Source organism: Mus caroli, chromosome 13, assembly GCF_900094665.2.
Source record: "Mus caroli chromosome 13, CAROLI_EIJ_v1.1, whole genome shotgun sequence".
NCBI lineage: Eukaryota > Metazoa > Chordata > Mammalia > Rodentia > Muridae > Mus > Mus caroli.
Window position 1 is genome coordinate 19808063 of NC_034582.1, and position 17992 is coordinate 19826054.

The 17992-nt window shown below is 43.1% G+C and overlaps 1 protein-coding gene across 1 annotated transcript in view; it reads right to left on the reverse strand.

Annotated features, from left to right (window-relative positions):
- Scgn (secretagogin, EF-hand calcium binding protein) overlaps nt 1-16438 on the reverse strand; it is a 39132-nt gene extending 22694 nt beyond the window's left edge. Inside the window, exons 1-5 of the mRNA XM_021179966.1 lie at nt 16176-16438; nt 15117-15187; nt 6830-6922; nt 4225-4314; nt 208-264 (exon numbers count right to left, since the gene is read on the reverse strand). Of these exons, the coding sequence (XP_021035625.1) occupies nt 208-264; nt 4225-4314; nt 6830-6922; nt 15117-15187; nt 16176-16257 (393 nt within the window). The 5' untranslated portion in view covers nt 16258-16438. The remainder of the gene's footprint in view (nt 1-207; nt 265-4224; nt 4315-6829; nt 6923-15116; nt 15188-16175) is intronic.
- Nucleotides 16439-17992: the final 1554 nt, after the last annotated feature.

Genomic DNA, 17992 nt, shown 5'->3' on the forward strand with positions numbered 1-17992 from the left:
TTTTTAAAATCTTTAGTGATCCACTTCCTCTAGTCAGGCTGTTTTTTTAAGAAACAAATTCAAAGCCGCATGTCTTGGGTCCACAGAAATACACACACACACACACACACACATATACATATATACATGTATGTATGTATATATGTATGCATTCTAAAGATGACCAAACCAACCCTTCACCCAGTGTTACTTCCCACTGATACTCACACAAAGCTCAGCAGCTGATATGAAGCCACTGCTGTCTGCATCGTATTTGCGCCAAATCTAAAACACACAAAAGGCATTTATCTCAAGCTTTGGCTACCTGACTTCTTGTTATCTGACTAGAAGCACCCTAATGGAGGGTTTAGCTCAGCTCATGGTTCAAAAGAACACACTCCATCATGGTGGAGAATGTTTGGCTGTATGAGCTCAAAGCAGCTGGTCACATTGTGTCCGCAGTCCGGATGCAGAGAATGAGTAAAAAGTAGGGACAGGCTTAATTCTAACAGTCAGGCTCCATGTCCTGAACAATGTCACCACCAAGAACCAAGTGTTTAAACATATGAGCCCAGGAAGGACTTCAAAGCACAACATTAAACATTTTCAGGTATTTCAGGGGAGGCAGGGACTTATACTGGCTGGGTTCCTGTGATTCAGCATCTAAAAATGCTCCCTAATTGGATACAAATAAACATTTTCCATGGAGTTCAAAGCTGGCTGTGGCAACAGCAATTGTTTGGGTAGAATTCAGCAGAGATGCAGATGCATCACTGAGATCTCCCAGAGCCACTCAAGTGGACCATGCCTCCACTAGAAAACTCTAATTAGAATCCTAAGAGACTTCTGTTGAGGACAGTACAGAAAGCAGAAATATCTTCTCTGCATTCAAAAATCCAAAAATGCAAGATGCTATGTAAATACTGCTTTAAATACAGAGCTGAGCTGTCAAGAACTAGAGAGAAGTTCTAAGAGACCCCACAAGACAAACAAACGTCTCCTAGGCATGTATGCTGAGCTCAGACCACACAAGTAGGCTTACTCAGAGACCTGCCCTTCTGGGAGACAAGTCTGAGACAACACAAAGGGAAAATGTGTTTGTTACCTATTTACAATGAAAACTCTAAAGAGTAATATCTTGGTGGAATGATGAACTTTGGGCAACTGGAGGTGGGGAATACAGATGCTAAGAGAATAAGAGCACGACAAGGTTGCTCTTGTAATCCTAGCACTGCCCTAAGCAAGCCGGACTACACAGCATGACCCTACCAATTGGCCCTGATGGTGCATGTTTAAAATCTCAAAACATTGGAGAATGAGGCAGCGGAGGATTACAAGTTCGAGGCCAGTGTGGGATACATAGAGATTCTGTATCAAGAAAACATAAAAACAATGACCAAGAAAACAAATAGCCAGTGGAAAGTTTCCTAAGGACTCTTGCCCTGTGGCCTTGACTCTGAATAGAGGGGAAAAATGGCCACTGATGCTTCACAGTAGCAAGCCATCCTTCCTGATGGCTGAGGACAGCACTGACAGACTGAAGATGCAACTGCTTACTTCACTGGAAGACAACAGCTGAACACCCGTGAGCGACATTAATGCTGTTTCCTTGACCACTCTGCCTATTCCATGGAGCCACACAATGAAAGGCATCATGAAAGGTTTGGGGGTTTTGAGTATGCTTTGATTTTTAGTTGACAAAATTATCCTTCCATCATACCGGGTGTCTGTTATCAAGCATGATTATTCATCTTCATTGCCAACTTCAGTAGTTTAGAATCATCTAGGAGATACACTTGTCCTGTATCCAGACAGGTTTAATAGGAAAGAGAAGAAACACCATGAGTGTGAGCAGGGCCATCTCACGGACAGGGGTCCCAACTAAATAAAAGAACAAGGGCCAGCTGAGCACTCAGCCATCTTTCTCTTCCTCCTGGGTAGGTCTCTACTTGCAGACCCACTGTACTCAGCTGCCTCCTGCCCCGCCACCATGCCTTTCCTCAATATGATGGACTGTACAGTCCAACTATAAGCTAAAACAAACCCTTTCTTAATTTGATTTTGTTGGGTATTTTGTCATTGTTTTGTTGGAGATTTAACATCAAGAGGATAACAAATACATTAAATGCCAGTGTCTTAATTTCTAGGCATAATCAGATTGTAGACCCTGCAGGGGTAATGTGAAACACTGGTCCTTAGTCTCTTATTTAATAAGAGAACTAATCAAAAATGTCACTTCTTTCAGTCCATGTAATTTATGATTGATTTAGCCAGGCTTATAAAATCTATGTACTAAATATAATCCATAATCTAAATTTTATATGTAAGAATACCTTAATGGTGAAAATGTCAAGTAATTTTAAGAAACAGATTTTTACAATGCTTGTCTCCAACCTGTCTCCATTTAATGATGTTATAATATTATTGAATCTGAGCCACTGGAGGACTGAAGATTTTATGTGAATATTCAGTAAGTCTATTTTTAAGAACACAAAATGAAAATATGCCAGGTAAAGAGAAAAAGCATATTGCCAATAGACTCATAGGAAAGGTTACACCCTATGAAATAGCAAGAACACAAAGAAGGACATTTAAGATACAGAAAGGGGGGCTAAGAGGATGATTCAGTGGGCACAGTGCTTGCTGTGCTGACCCATTGACTTCAAGATCCCTAGCACCCACGTGAAAAATCGGTATGTGATGTCATACATTTGTAATCCCTGAACTAAGAGGTAAAGACAGGAAGATCCTGAGGCTCCTACCCATGAGCCCCTTGTTCAGCAACAGGCCTCATTGCAAAAGTAAATAAATCAACAGACAGACAGACGACGATAGATAGATAGATAGATAGATAGATAGATAGATAGATAGATAGATAGATAGATAGCAATCAAGGGAGATATTGTTATACTAAACCTCCTTTCATGGTTTGTATATTCTTGAACCAGGGAGTGGCACCATTTGGAGGTGTGGCCTTGTTGAAATAGGCGTGACCTGGTTGGAGTAGGTGTGTCACTGTGGGTGTGGGCTTAAGATCCTCACCCTAGTTGCCTGGAAGTCAGTCTTTCACTAGCAGCCTTTGGATGAAGATGTAGAACTCTCAGCTCTGGCTGCACCATGCCTGCCTGGATGCTGCCATGCTCCCACCTTGATGGCATTTGACTGAACCTCTGAATCTGTAAGCCAGCCCCAATTAAATGTTGTCCTTATAAGAGTTGCCTTAGTCATGGTGTCTATTCACAGCAATGGAAACCCTAAGACACCTCCTTTGTCATTATACTAAACCTCCTCTGTCCTTATTCTGTAGAGATTTGCTCTTTAGTGATGCAGTGTTCAGCCATGGGATTTTTTTCTGATGCTTCTGTAGATGTGTCCATGATATGGGGCAATACTCAGAAGACACCAAATCATTCAGGCAAAAGGAAGAGACTCTTAAAAAGTTAACTCTGCTCCTGACTGAATCTTTGCAGTTACTTTCCATGACAGCCCACAGCACAGGCCTATGAACCTCAGCAGCTATCTGGAGACTTGCTCACGTCACCCTGTTTTTATATATTCCTCTTACCACTTTTGTTGCTTTGAAAATATAATTATTTGATCTTGCATTTCTTGGATTACTGGAACATATTTGTGGTCCATTCAGATAAGTCCTATAAGCACATGCTTATATAGTTTAACAGAAGGATAAATAATTGTTCAAAGGATGCTAAACTATGGCAACAGTTTCAGGAGTGAACCAGGATATGGAGTTGTCATGAGTCTACAGCTGTGACCTGGAACAAACTCTGAGCTGTACTTCCCTGCCATTCGTCATCAATGTAACAGTCACTCTCCAAACACTGATGAACTGGGTAGCCGAGGGGCAGTGAGGCCAGATGAGCTATTGATATTGTCTTTAGCATTTACTCAGTACAAGGTCCACTGCCTGGATCAACACTCCAACAAACTACAGTTTGACTGTGACATATCTTTAGAAGGGGCTCACTCAGCTTCTCCAGCCTCCACAGACCCCTACTGCAGCCTCCTGGCTCTCTCATTCCATCCTTTCAACCACCCTGCCTTCCCCTGGCCCCATTAAAGAATCCTCCAGCTCAGAAGCAGTCCAATAAAAGGAGAGATAAATAAGTTCTCTTGGAAGCTTAGTTGTTTGGCCATGTCCTCTGGGTATACCTCTCCCTCAGGGACCAGACAGAAGAATGGATGGCAGTCCCACCCTCCTTCTCCATGGAGACAGCAAGTACTCACCTGCATAAACTCTACACTGTTATCCAAGGGAGTTTCCAGGCGAAAGAACAGGAGGAAATTTTCATCTTCAGATAAGAACATACTGGCAAGCTACAGGAGACAAAGAGAAATAGTCAGGGGCTCTGACCAGTGACCTTTAAGATGTAAGGCATGTAGTATGCATGTTATGCATGTTATAGAAGACCTATTCAGACTTCCCAGGATGGAGAGCTCTGCTTGAAGCTCTAAGCCATTAATGATTGGTTCCTTCAAAAAGGACCATATTTCCATTAGGTATAAACTGTGGATAGCTCATCATGGAAAATAATGGCAGTAATGGCAGATGATGATAAGTTTGTTTATCATTTAATATGTTCTCTGCACCTCCACCATTAAATTGACACTTTATTGATATTAGAAAGTAAGTGTGGCTCTAAGGTTCATAATGCAGACTCAGCCATCTTTCCTGGTTTATTTTGTTCTGTTTTCTTGCTTTTTCAGACAGAGTCTTAATGGATGACTAGGAACAGCCTTGTATTTATGGCAATTCTCCTGCCTCAGCCTCCCAAGTGCTGGATTTATGAATGTGAGCCACCACACCTCGTTTAATTCAAATAATCCTAACAAGCAGCTATAAATCACACACACACACACACACACACACACACACTGAACCTCCATATTTTACCGGTTGGTGCTATAGATGCAGAGTTCTTCAGTGCTACATGTGAAAGCAGAAATGGCTGCTCTCTGCCTGATGCCAGAGTGCTGGCTATGGTTTATACTATTTAACACAATTAGTGTCCATCTTCTACTACAATATGCAGTGTGTTAATTCATCCAGCCACCTTCCTATAGGAACTCCAGTTTGGTCCATGAGCTAGTGTAATATCTTCATCCCTAGTGATCATACACAGTCTTAGTACACAGGTAAGTTCAGCTGGGATTGTTAGAGTGAGTAGTATTTTCTTTCCCATTTGTCTCCATAAGTAAAAGTAATCTTCTCTAGGTCTTGTTCAGTGTCAGAGTGAGTCCAGACTGTACCGTTTACTGGAGTACTTGTGATGTAACATACCCACTGTACTGCCAATCATATAAACATTTAGCTCATCCAATCATTTACAGTACAAAAGTCTTGATAACAATTAGTATCAATTTGTTTTTGACTTATATATTTACTATAATAGGTTCATCATTTTAGTGTATACTTTCTTCATTTTAATTGCAAAGATGATGTACAGTACATTTGATGTGAATGAAGCATGAACACCTGAGTTCAAATCCTCAGCAACAATGGAAAAGCCAGGTATGAGCCCAATGCCTATAGCCCAAGTGTTGAAGGGCAGAGGAAGACAGATCCTAGGAGCTTAATGGTAAATCTCCCCCAAAACAGGACAGCAAGCACAATTGAGGAAGACACCCAACGTCCTCCTAGGGCTTTCCTATGGGTGTTCATAGGTGCCTATACACATTCACATACATGTCTATACCACATATACCACACACACACACACACACTCACACAGATGATTGTAGGTGGAAATGTTTTCTTATCAGTAAACTGCTTCCTAACGTTTACTAAGAGAAATAATCTGCTGAGATGAAAACTGTGGGAAGCAGGCACTGCATGGCCAAGGGCATGGTCATGCTTTCGTAGGTGTTTAATAAAAGGGGTTAAAGTAAATAAAGGTTTTCTGGTGTGTGTTTGTTCATTGCATTGTTGGGATCAAACTCAGGGCTCTACACCTGCTAGGCAGGAGCTACACGCTTAGCCTCTGTTTTGCTCTTTGATTGGCCTTTTGGTGTTTGTTTGTTTGTTTGTTTGTTTGTTTGTTTGAAAACAGCCTGGCTGTCCTGGAACTCACTCTGTAGACCATCCTGGCCTCAACGTAGAGATCTGCTTGCCTCTGACTTCCTAGTGCTGGGACTAAAGTCGAGCACAACCACACTCAACCTCTGTTTTGTTCTTATGATCTTCGGGGAGAGATTTTTCCCCCTTCCCTTGGATCTGATACCGAGATTTAAATTCATGCTTAGTCAATGTTGTTTGATTGTCAAGATTCAATTTGCATGAGATGACAGACAAACAAATATTGGCTGAGGAAGGAACGCTCAAGAGCAGAACAGGTGTGAGTGTTGGGTCATCTACTGAAAATGAAAGAATTGTGCAGCTGTAATCCCAGCACTTAAAGCGGATGAAGGAAAGTCCAGAGTTTAAAGTCATCCTCAGCTACACATTAATCCAAGCTAGCCTGGGTTAAATGAGATCCAATTTCATAAGCAAGTGGGAGAAAGAAAGGTTATTTCAAAAATATTTTCTAATCCAACAGCCTTGTAAAAATTTTTTTTGATTTCTCAGTTGACTGCAAGTTGTTGCTGTCTTTTCTGTTGCTGCTCTTGGTGGTTTTGTTGTTTTGAGGTAAGGTGTCCCTCTGTAACCCAAGCTGGCCTGGAACTCATTCAGTAGTCCAGGCTGGTTTTGAAGTGGCAGCAGCAGTCCTGCCTCAGCATCCTGAATGATGGGATACCAGATATGAGTTAGCATGTCTGGCTTCCATTGTTTTTTTTTTTTAAAGGAAATGGCTGCTCATGAAAATAAGGGCATGAGGTGTAGACCTGGAACTACCTCTTTCATCAGTATGCGGCCTTCCTTAGAGACGTTGTGGCTGGTCATCAACTGTTTTTTCACTTTCTGCACATTTTCTTCCATAAGAGTGTCCTGAAACAAACCATGTATAGCTATGTTAAAGCCACCACGACCCCAAGCATTCAAAGCATGCAGTTTGATTCCCATGTTGCTCTAGAACATGTTGTCCAGAAGACAGAGCAGTGACAGACATTTCTTGATCAATCAGCCATCTATCAATATTCTCCCTGAGTAAACTGGATGTTAGAGAAGCTTAGAGACTACAGTGGGTACTAAAAGAACATGTCTAAATATTATCTATTTGAGTGAAAGAAAAGACTGGGTTATAATTAATATATAAGAGTTCTTTGCAAGAATTCAGAGATTTTACTTTTTTCTCTTTTTAACTAAACAGTCCAGCTTTGAAGGCTTTTTCTCTTAGGGCAAAATAATTGTAAGAGGAAAATAATCAAAAAGGAGCACAAAGAGATGACATAGCTGCCGAGTTACCAAAGCAATCCTAGTTCCTCCCATGTATAGCATTTCCTACACATCTGTTCCCCTTCACTCATCTTCTCTAGAGGTCAAGGTTAGTACAGGGAATATGACATACAATTAGCAGTGAAGAAGGAATTGACATGCAAGAGCCGAGGTAGAGGTGACCCAAATATTGCCTAATCCTGAGTCCATAGATGCTGGAATTTATGCTAGATCATTTCTCCTTAACATTGCTCTCAGAAGGCTCCAAGTCCATCAGCTGTGAATTACCAGGGACAGACAGAGGAACCCTCACTCATCTCCTTATGTGCAGGGAAGTTGCTTGTTGGCCTTGGACTAACCCAGATGCCACCCTTCCTCACTTGAAATTCTAGAGAATGGTTGTAGATAGTGAGAAATAAAATTCTTCAAATAAAAAAGTCTGGAATTATTCCTGTCTCATCCAGAACAGGATGCCCCAAAACAAATTAGCCCAACTCAGATTTGGCCCCCGGTACAAACCCAAGGCACACTGATTTCTATTGAGCACCCCACGTACTTGTCACACATAATGCCAGTCCCTGGAACATGATAGCAAGACAGGCCTGGCCTGTGTCCTCCATCAGAGGTTGCCAGAGGGCATCTATGCCCTGATTTTTCTTCCACTGGACTTCTCTTTGAGAGGTGTCCCCATGGTGAGAAGCTGGAGAAAGTAGGAAGAGAAACTGCCTAGATAGAGTTCAGAACATAGTGAACTGGCAGGGAAATACAAATTGGGGAGTAACAAGCAGGAGATGAGCATAAAGGTAGGCTCTTGCATAAAGAGCAGCTCACAAGTCTTCACAACAGCTATGGGAAACAGAAGAATGTTCGTGTACCTTGAAGCCCTTGGCTTCACTCCCAGACTCCCGACATTTTCTTCTTTGAAGGTGTGAGTGCGTGTATGTGTGTGTGCATGTATACGTGTGCGCTTGCTTGCTTGTGTGTGTGTGTGTGTGTGTGAGAGAGAGAGAGAGAGTGCATGTATGTGTGTGAGAGTATGTGTATATGTCTGAGTGTGTGTATGTATATGTGTGTTTTAGTGTGTAGGTATGTGTGTGTGCATGTGTGTGTATGTATATATATATATGTGTGTGTTCTAGTGAGTGGGTATATATGTGTGTGTTAGTGTGTAAGTGTGTGTGTGTGTGTGTGTGTGTGTGTGTGTGTGTGTGTTGTATTGGCTGTGGTTTGTTTCTGTTTTCACTTGACTGGCCTATCAGCAATGTCCTTTTGTCCTGGGCACCAGTCCCTTCAGCCCGGCTGTTCATGTGACACCTGTTCCCAACAGTGTAAAACTAGGTTGAAGAGCAACACTAACTCCCCTTCTCATCTTGAGACATGACAAGAGGAAAATCCAACTTATGACCATTGCCTGTTGCTACTCTCAATCAAGTGTATGTTTCTTCCAGATCAGTCTTGGCGATTCAGAAGAGTGAGGGGTAAAATGATCAGAGTGTCTGAGGCATCATTGTCTCAGGATTCCGAATCCTTTTGCCCACCTCGAAGCAGGAAAAAAGGATGGTTTGAGAAGCTGGGCACTGCAAACCCAGACTAACATGGCAATTTAAAAAGTATCTTTTTGTACTTCCCTGAAGTACCATTGTTGCCGCCACTAGAACAGAAGCTGTCCAGCAGAGTCATTAAAACCTAGAATCAGATGGCTTCTAAACAAAAATTCAAACAATCCTGGGGCAATTTGGTGACTTGCTTTTATACTGGTTTTTCAGAGAAGTTCAACAATTAGTTGAACAACATAATTCTCAGATGTGTCCAACCTTTTGACACGTGACAAGATATTGTCATCTACAAAGTTCACATTGGAAAGCCATGTAGTCAAATTACCAAGAAAATTAATCTTGTTTTTACATTTACAATTTTGGTTGAACCGCATTAATTGCTATCTTTGACTTCAGGCAGCCCATGATCATCCTTGCTTAGCTCTAACCTGCATAAGACCCTGAAGCTTAAAGCCCATCCTTGGAAGTCCTTGTACTTTGGTCAATAGAATCAACTTCATGCTAGGGAAGACCCAGACATCACTTCAAGAACAGAGTCCCTGGCACCGGACTCCTGTCTCACTAGTTGCAGGAAGAAGATACAGAGTGTGTGTTTGATATTGCATCATAAACAAAGTAGGAAATGCTCTTAACCCATGATTTGAGCTATTGGATCCTCTAAGATTAAAACATTCCATTCTGCAGCAAGCTCCTTAAAGCTAAGATCATGGTCGTTCCCCATGCCTCTAGGACTGAAGTGGACATGAGAAATAGAGGGATCCATTGAGTTTTGTGTCAGTTGATCAATATTTACCTCTTCAATATTTAATCAAGAGCAAATTTATCAACACGTATAAAAATGGAGTTATGGAGCTAGAGAAATGGTTCAGCTATTAACAGCACTTGCTGTTCTTACAGAGGACTTCAGTTATGTTCTTTAGTATCCACATGGTGTCTCATAACCATCTACACCTCTACCTTTAGAGGATCTGACCCACTCTTCTGACCTCCAAGGGCACTAATATATATACATGCAGGCCAAACACCTATACGTATAAAGATAAGATAAGATAAGATAAGATAAGATAAGATAAGATAAGATAAGATAAGATAAGATAAGATAAAACAAAACAAAACAAAACAAAATAAAGTAAAATAAATGGAGTTGTGTCCCATTGTTTCTCACTTGTTACCTTTGGAAGGAGGAGACTCAAACATAAAACCTCAGTGAAGTGCATGCATAAGAAAGAAACAAGTAAATCAATGTCTCATCTACATGCAAGTGCAGAATAAGTTTCATTTAGAATAAACTTCACAGAGATAAGACTCTACCAAAACCAAAAGGCTTTCTTAGTACAAACTAAAGATCAAATAAAATAGCAGTTATTTTAAATTTTAAGCCAAAGAAGAACCACTCGTATTTATATCAAGACAGCATATTAATCAAATGGATTTGTGTGCTGTAGCCACACCAAAGCCATCTGCCAGGCTGATGGCTTTGGCCTTATATTTAGAATGATTAAAATAATGACTAAATGATTAAAATAAGAGGACTGGGACAGATTGACTCTGTAAAGACATCAACCAAATGTATTCATTTGAGGATTATAAATGGGGAATAGTGAAAGACCTTATTTAAAAATTGAATATGTTCCTAAGTGAGCTCACACCAAATGAAAAACATGTGAGTGAGCTCAGTGAGCTGAGACCAAAGAAGCAGTGGCTGGATTGCTTGTGTCACACTGAGCAAGTATTGTGAGCCCCTGCTGTAACTGTCAACAATTCCCCTTCCCTTCCTGCGTGCCTTTCTTCACTCTCAGAACCAGTACAGTAAGGATGTGGCCTATGATAGTCTCTGAAGGCTGGGACTTGGAAAACTTGCTCTCACAAACTGAAAGTTGCCATAGTTTGTTTGCGACCTCAGAGGCTTTTACATGATTAAGAAATATATCTTCAGTTACCCATTGCTGAGTGGTAGGCAAAGGGGCTGCATAAGAAAGGCTGGGAAAGAAAAGAGCCCAAGGAGACAGCACCATCACAAGAATGTGCACCACAGGCCCTGCAACTGCACTTTCTACCCATGCGGGCTCCTGGTGAAATAGAAGAGGAAGATGTGGTTATTCACACTCTGCGGACATTAAAATCCAGAACCAGGGCATTTCGGTGGTATGTTGGTCCCAGCCTATGGATCATCTGTTTGTCTGGGCGATGGTGGTTCTGTTGGGTGCCAACATGACTGGATTAAGGAATACTTAGAAACTTGACAAACACTACTGAGGGAGGCAGCCTGTGAGATGTTCCCAGGGAATCTGATGATGGAGCCTGTGTTGATTGGGGAGCGTGATAGGCAATCTTAGTCGTGAAGCTGATGGAGTTTGGAGACAATCCTTTGAGCAAGTTTGTACCTGTGTTTCTAGAAAAGTTTAAGAATCATGGCCCCACCCCCATCCCTGAAAGTAGATGGCACCACCCCAGGACCTGGGATCTAGCACTAAATCAAACTGAGAAAGCGAGCTGAGAACCAGCACACATTTCTCAATGCTTTGTGGCCACAGATACACAATGTGACCAGCAACCATGCCTTCCCCAGCATGATGAACTGTGCCCTTAAACAGAGACTTGAAATCAGCCCTTCCTTTTTTAAGTTGCTTTCGTCACATTTTTTTTTTTTCTCTCATGGAATAACAAAGTACATAGCACAAGCTTGAGTGGGTACCATCCTCATGGCTGGATAGAGAAACTGAGCACAGAAGGCAAACTCGCCTCCCCACTCTGCTTTAAAACTGCAAAGTGCTCATGCCCTGCCTTGAATATCAGAAACCCATGTTTCCTGGTCCCTGGCCTCAAGGGTTTGTCTCAGCACCTTTTCCTTGAGTTTTCAGGCTTCCAGCCTCTAACTGAGGGCTACGTCGTCAGCTTTCCTGATTCTGAGGCTTTAGGACTCAGACAGAACCGTGCTATCCCTGCCCTGTCATGGGACTTCCTATCCACCCATAAGGCAGTTCCTGGTCATCCACCATCACAGATCGATGCAGCTGCCTTTTTGGTTCTTTGGGGGAGAACACGTGTGCATGCACCATACAGAAACTGAACTGAAGCAGGGAGGTCTCCTGTCATGGTTTATATAGTCTTGGACCAGGGAGTGGCACCATTTGGAGGTGTGGCCTTGTTGGAATAGGTGTGATCTGGTTGGAGTAGGTGTGTCACTGTGGGTGTGGGTATAAGATCCTCACCCTAGTTGCCTGGAAGTCAGTCTTCCACTAGCAGTCTTTGGATGAAGACGTAGAACTCTCAGTTCTGCCTGCGCCATGCCTGCCTGGATACTGCTATGCTCCCACCTGGATGATAATGGACTGAACCTCTGAACCTGTAAGCCAGCCCCAATTAAATGTAGTTTTTTATAAGACTTGCCTTGGTCATGGTGTCTGTTCACAGCAGTAAAATCCTAGCTAAGACACCTCCAGGTCAAAGTTCAGTTAATTTTAAAAGTAAGACCCATGTCAGGACAGTGATCACTTATTCATCTCTGGATCAGTTTCTGTTGGCTGAATCAGTTATTCTTTATACTACTCTGGACATTGTCATGGGAATTTAACAACACGGCTGTGTTAATGGAAAACTAGATGTCAAGGCAAGTCAACATGAAGCTATTAAAGCAGCCGTCATCCTTAGCTTGAGCCTTAACTTCTGTTCTTTTAGATCTCTAACCACTGAGCCCCTGACGACCCATCTCTTGTACCTAGTGCCAAACAAGGAACCCAGGGTTCCCTCTGTGGGACCAAAGTCTTCCTCTGATCTGAGCGCAAACATCAGCAGTGTATGCAAAACCTAGCAGCCACAGCCTCCTTCTCCCAGGCATTTATAGCCTGACACTGCTCACCTACAGACACCTTCTAAGGAGACTAACTAGCTCCTCCCCTGTGCTGGACATAATGAAAACACCGAGAGCTCAGTTAGCACTACATATCTAGGAGTGGATTCCATCAGACCGTACACAGCCCACCTGACTGCAGCTTTTTAGTCCACGTGTCTGTGTCTGTCCTTTCTTCCTTTCCTCACCACCCTAGTCAGGTTGCAAGGTTCCAGATCATCACCATGCTGGAGAGTGAGGCTGGAGTAACAGAGAGCAGACACAACAGCACATGGTCCCATCAGTCGAGCCCCATCAGAGGCTTTATGGAAGAAGTAACTGCATGCAATCTGAGTGCTCAGTGATGGATGAGCAAACAGCTCACTGTTAGAGACCTTAGAGCCCTTCTCTCAGAATAAATAAACACTGTGTGTGTGTGTGTGTGTGTGTGTGTGTGTGTGTGTGTGATTTATTTGAGACAGGGTCTCATATAACTCAAGCTGACTGTAACTTGTTATGCTATGTAGCTAAAGATGACCTTGAACTGCTGATCCCATTGTCTCTACTTCCCAAGTGTTGAGATTGCAGGTGTTTGCTGCCATCCCTGGTGTATACAGCACAAGACATAAAACCCGGGGGCTTTATACATGTTAGGCAGGCACTATAACAATGGAGTTACCCCAGCCAGCAAAATCCTTTCTCTGGGGTATCAGTGATGTTTCTTTTTGCAAATGAGCTGTCTTAGAGTCTGGCAGCTTTGAATGATCTGATCTTCCTCTGTGTTCTTTCTTCACATATCCCCCACCCACCCACAGTTTGAGTAAATGTTGAATCATAGATGGGTTCCTGCAAAACCAAAGCCTGAGCATTTACAGACTCAAGTTCAGAGGCTTCGGAGTGGGTTGCTGGCATGGGAAAATGGGTGACGAAGCGGTAACAGGAGCCTCTGCTGTGGTGATCTTCCTAAGCTAGACCCACAGCTCATGCAAAGGCAAGAATGAAGGCTGGAGAGAAGCAGATGCAAATATCTGAACAGGGCACAGAAGGAATACAGAGATCTATGCCTCTCTCCTGTCACCCTGTGCCTTGTGCCTTGGAGAGAGAGAGAGAGAGAGAGAGAGAGAGAGAGAGAGAGAGAGAGAGAGAGAGAGAGAGAGAGACTGAGCAATAAGGAAAGAGACCATGAGATCAAAAGAAAAGGAGACCAGGAGTTGAGAAGAGGAAACTTATGAGTAAAAAATAAAAAGCAGAAATAGGATGGAGATAGGGATACAGGTAAGAGATGGAGAAAGAGAAATAACAGACTTGGGGCATAGGAGAGACAAGAGAAAACTTTGAAAAGCAGAGTGGAAGTATGGAAAGCCAGAAGAGGGCTGAAGAAATGGAGGAGATACACAAAGATCACAAAGAGACACACAGAGAGAGGAATGCAACAATAAACACTGAGCAGTCTAGAACACAGAAGTGGGTAGGACATGAGAGACAAAAGAGGCACAAAATAAGAGAGGCAGACACAGGGAGACCAAGGGGCGACTTTGGTTTGGTTTGGTTTGGTTTTCATGTCTTAGCTGGCTGTCCCATTAACACCCCTCCCTGAACTCTGAGGGTGGAGGGAATCCATGGCCAGGATTCCCTCCACCCTGGGACTATGTAACCCCTAATGCTCCTCCAGGTAAAGTATGGAAACCTAGAGGAGACAATTTGTGTAAACACAGCAGACCCAGAGCCTGTCCTCCTGAGATGACCACCCACCCAAAGACGTCCTCCATGATGAACATCAACCACAGGCTGGGCTGGCCTTTGGCATCTCTGGGTTATTTTTCCCCCTCTCCTTTGGTACAAGAACCTTCTAGAACAAATCTGCATCTTTCTAGACAGGTTTACCATCTCAGTAAACTGCTTTACATTGATATCTGATCCCGAGGATACCAGTTGTGTTCTGGTTTAGCAGCACTTCATGAGAAATCTACAACCTCTTTTAATCAAACATATCATGAGGAAGTGATTTTAAGTGGTTTGTTTGTCATGTGTGAACATGGAACATTAAAACTCACAATATCTTCTCCACTCCTTTGTGCTTTTGATCTAGGAGTTAACCCTACCTCTTGTTGAAATCCATTAGCAGAGATGTAACCAAGGAAACATTGAAATTACGGTTGATTGAGTCCACAAAAGGTAGGCAATCTAACTGCATGACAGATGTTTCAGTGAAAGTCAGTGGCCAGCATGCCTAATGTAATGATACCTTTTATAAAACCTGCCTAAATCTCTTTATGTTGCTAGGAGAGGGAGAGGGAGAGATCTTATGTGCAAAGAAAAAACAAGGTCATACGGGATTATAGGTTCAAGTCAGCGCAAGACTCTGAGGCTCGTATTTTGCTGAGAGACACATACACAAGTGCTCTATGCTATGAGTACTTACCTCAGTGCCAGATTTTGCCAGCAAATGATCAAAGAAGGCATCCAGCTCTGTCTCTCTTATGTAACCTTTTTCTAATGCAAGAAAATAAGCATAAATAATAGTCACTAATATAGAATAAATGGGACAATACTTGTCTAAAAGTATATTACAGGTGTGAGGTTTGAAGCAGTGTCACATAGAGCCCAGGCTAGCGTTGGGTTTGGTCTCAGTTTTATATTTCCTATTCTTAAAAGGTTTGTGTTTTATTTTAATTATGTAAATGTGAGTATGTCTAGGGGTTGAGGGTGTGGTGCAAGTCGGTGTAGGTGCCCTTAGAAGTTAGCATCAGATTTCCCGGAGTTGAGTTCAGGTGGTTGGGAGCCACCCAACATATGTGCTGGGTCCAAACCTGAGTTTTCTGTAAAAGCAGTATATAATGTTAGTGGCTGAGCCATCTCTGTAACCTTCACACTTTGTTGTTATTGTTGTTGTTGTTGTTACTTCAGTATTTATCTACTAATATCTTGAGAGGGGTAAATACTAAGTCCTAGCTTTTGTATGTAAGCATGCCTTTCAGGCCGTGTGTGTGTGTGTGTGTGTGTGTGTGTGTGTGTGTGTGTGTGTGTAATTATCAATGGACAAGGCCAAATAGCAAACAGATGTGTTTTATGTTCAAGAATGTGGTTTGAAGTAGAGGGACATAAATCTGCACGTTACTGAAACTCATCCTTTGTAGAGAATGGAGACTGGATAATGTGACAGTCACTAATGAAAAACTGTCACATTTACAAAGCGCCACAGATTGCTGAGTTTCAGCCCAACAGCCTGGAATATATATGCAATGATGTTTGTTAATATATTAACTGCACGTCACTCACACAGCCACAGGTTGGGAAGCAGGAAAGTCCCCAGTCCACTCAGAATTTTTCAGACACTTTCTTGATATGTAAAATCAACGTATGCTGAGTGTACTTTCTCAGGCACTCAGTAGTCAACTTTTCTTATAGCGAAAGGCGCTTAGGAGAAATTCCAGTTCCCTCTGTGTCTACGCTAGGCGCTCAACTGATCAAAGCTACTCACCTTCCTTGTCGAAGCGCTGCCAGATCTGCCAGAAGCACGCAGCATCCAGCCTAGCTTGAGTTTGTCTGCTTGCGTTGTCCATGGTGCTGATGTGGGTAAACTCGCCTAGCAGTATTTCCCGACTCTTCAGTCCACTTCCTCCCTCTCTAGCTAGGTACCAGTGGGCAAGGCAAGCTCGAGGGCGTCCGGGTTCGTTGGTGTCGCTGAGCAGTCTTCAGCCTAGATGTCAGGCTCCAGGAGGCAACCCACAGGCGTCCTCCTGCCCCGCCCCGCACGCCCGGCAGATCTCAGCGGGGCTCCTGCCTGTTAGCTGTAGGGGGAAGGGATGGGGTGAGGAGGGTGATGGGGATCAGACAGAAAGAAACTGGGAACTGTCTCTCCTGTTCACGGCTCACTGCCTTTCCGTTTAAGTTGTTTGTCAAACTCACGAAAACATTCTCTTCATGTTGACTCACCTTTCAAACTGAATGTCTCAAGGGGGTTCCTGGAACGGGCTGTCTATGTTTAGGGTTGAAAAAGTGTCAGTGCTGGCACCTTACGGATTGGATGAGACAGGACACATACTGCGGTGCGGAGGGAAGAAGAGAGATGAAGGTGTTCAGAAGTGGCCTCTGGAGCCAAACGAGGCGTCAGAAAACACACCCGTTGCTGAACTGTAGTGTACTGTAGGGACCTGCTACTGCAGTCACTGTGGCTTGAAGTGGTGCCATTAAGATGCTGCAGGGAGGCAGGCCTGGGTGGCACACACCTGTAGCCCCTGAATTACAGAGTCTGGAATAGGACTGCTGTGATACACAGTGAGTTCCAGGGCAGCCTGAGCTACAAAGTGAGATCCTGTCTCCAAAACAAAACCAAACAAAACATCCACAAAGAGAAGCAAAACACTGAAGCACAAATAAACCTAGCCACACTGAAAGTTATTTAGAAGTGTATTGTTTGTTTTTTGTTTTTTGGGTTTTAGCTGTATGAGAGTAATAGCACTTGCCTTTTGGGGCTTGTTAAAATGGTTACATAAATGAGGCTACAAACTCTTAGCACAGTATACGGTAAACAGTACAAATTATATACTAAGATGATTGATCTTCCATAGAAACTTATTGGTAAACTTTAGGATATTGTTTGAAGCATATTGTTTAGGTTAAGGGACGAAAACTATAACCATCACTCATGGAGAAAGTGCAAGATCCACAAATTGGAGAAGTGCTTAGAGTCAGGAAAAGGGTCCAGAATTTATAGGGATCATAGGTGTCCATTATTTGGTTTCAGACCCTGGGACAAGGGACTGAGGCACATATTTTTCCTATCAAAAGCAGACGTGGCCTCCTGGATCTCCCACCATCCCTCAGTCCCTACCTGGCAGACCCTGCCCCCAACCCTGCACTTTCCAGCCCACGCTCTGGGCTGCCCTTCCCCCAGAGGCTTCTCCCAGACACTTTGTGGTGCCCCTCCCTCTCTTTTCCTCCCCCCTCCCCCCCAACCTTTTCCATCTTCCTCCCTCTCTTCCTCTCCCTTTCCCTCTCTCCCTCTCTTCCTCTCTCTTCTTTTCCTTCTCTTCCCTCTACATTTCCAAGGCCTTCCCCTCCCCCCAAGATGACTTCCCTATCTCCTTCCTTGGGGACAGTGAACTGGTTCTCTCAAGAGCAGCTTCCCAATAAATCTGCCTTTAATATATTCTAACCTAGCTTGAATTGGCTCATTTCACCAGCGGAGAAATAACCTATCAGCCTTGGGAAATTATGGCACACGATTCCAAACATCACTAAGAAACGTTAACTTGTGTGAAATCAGCAGGTTGGTGACTGGTCTGGTCTAGCTTT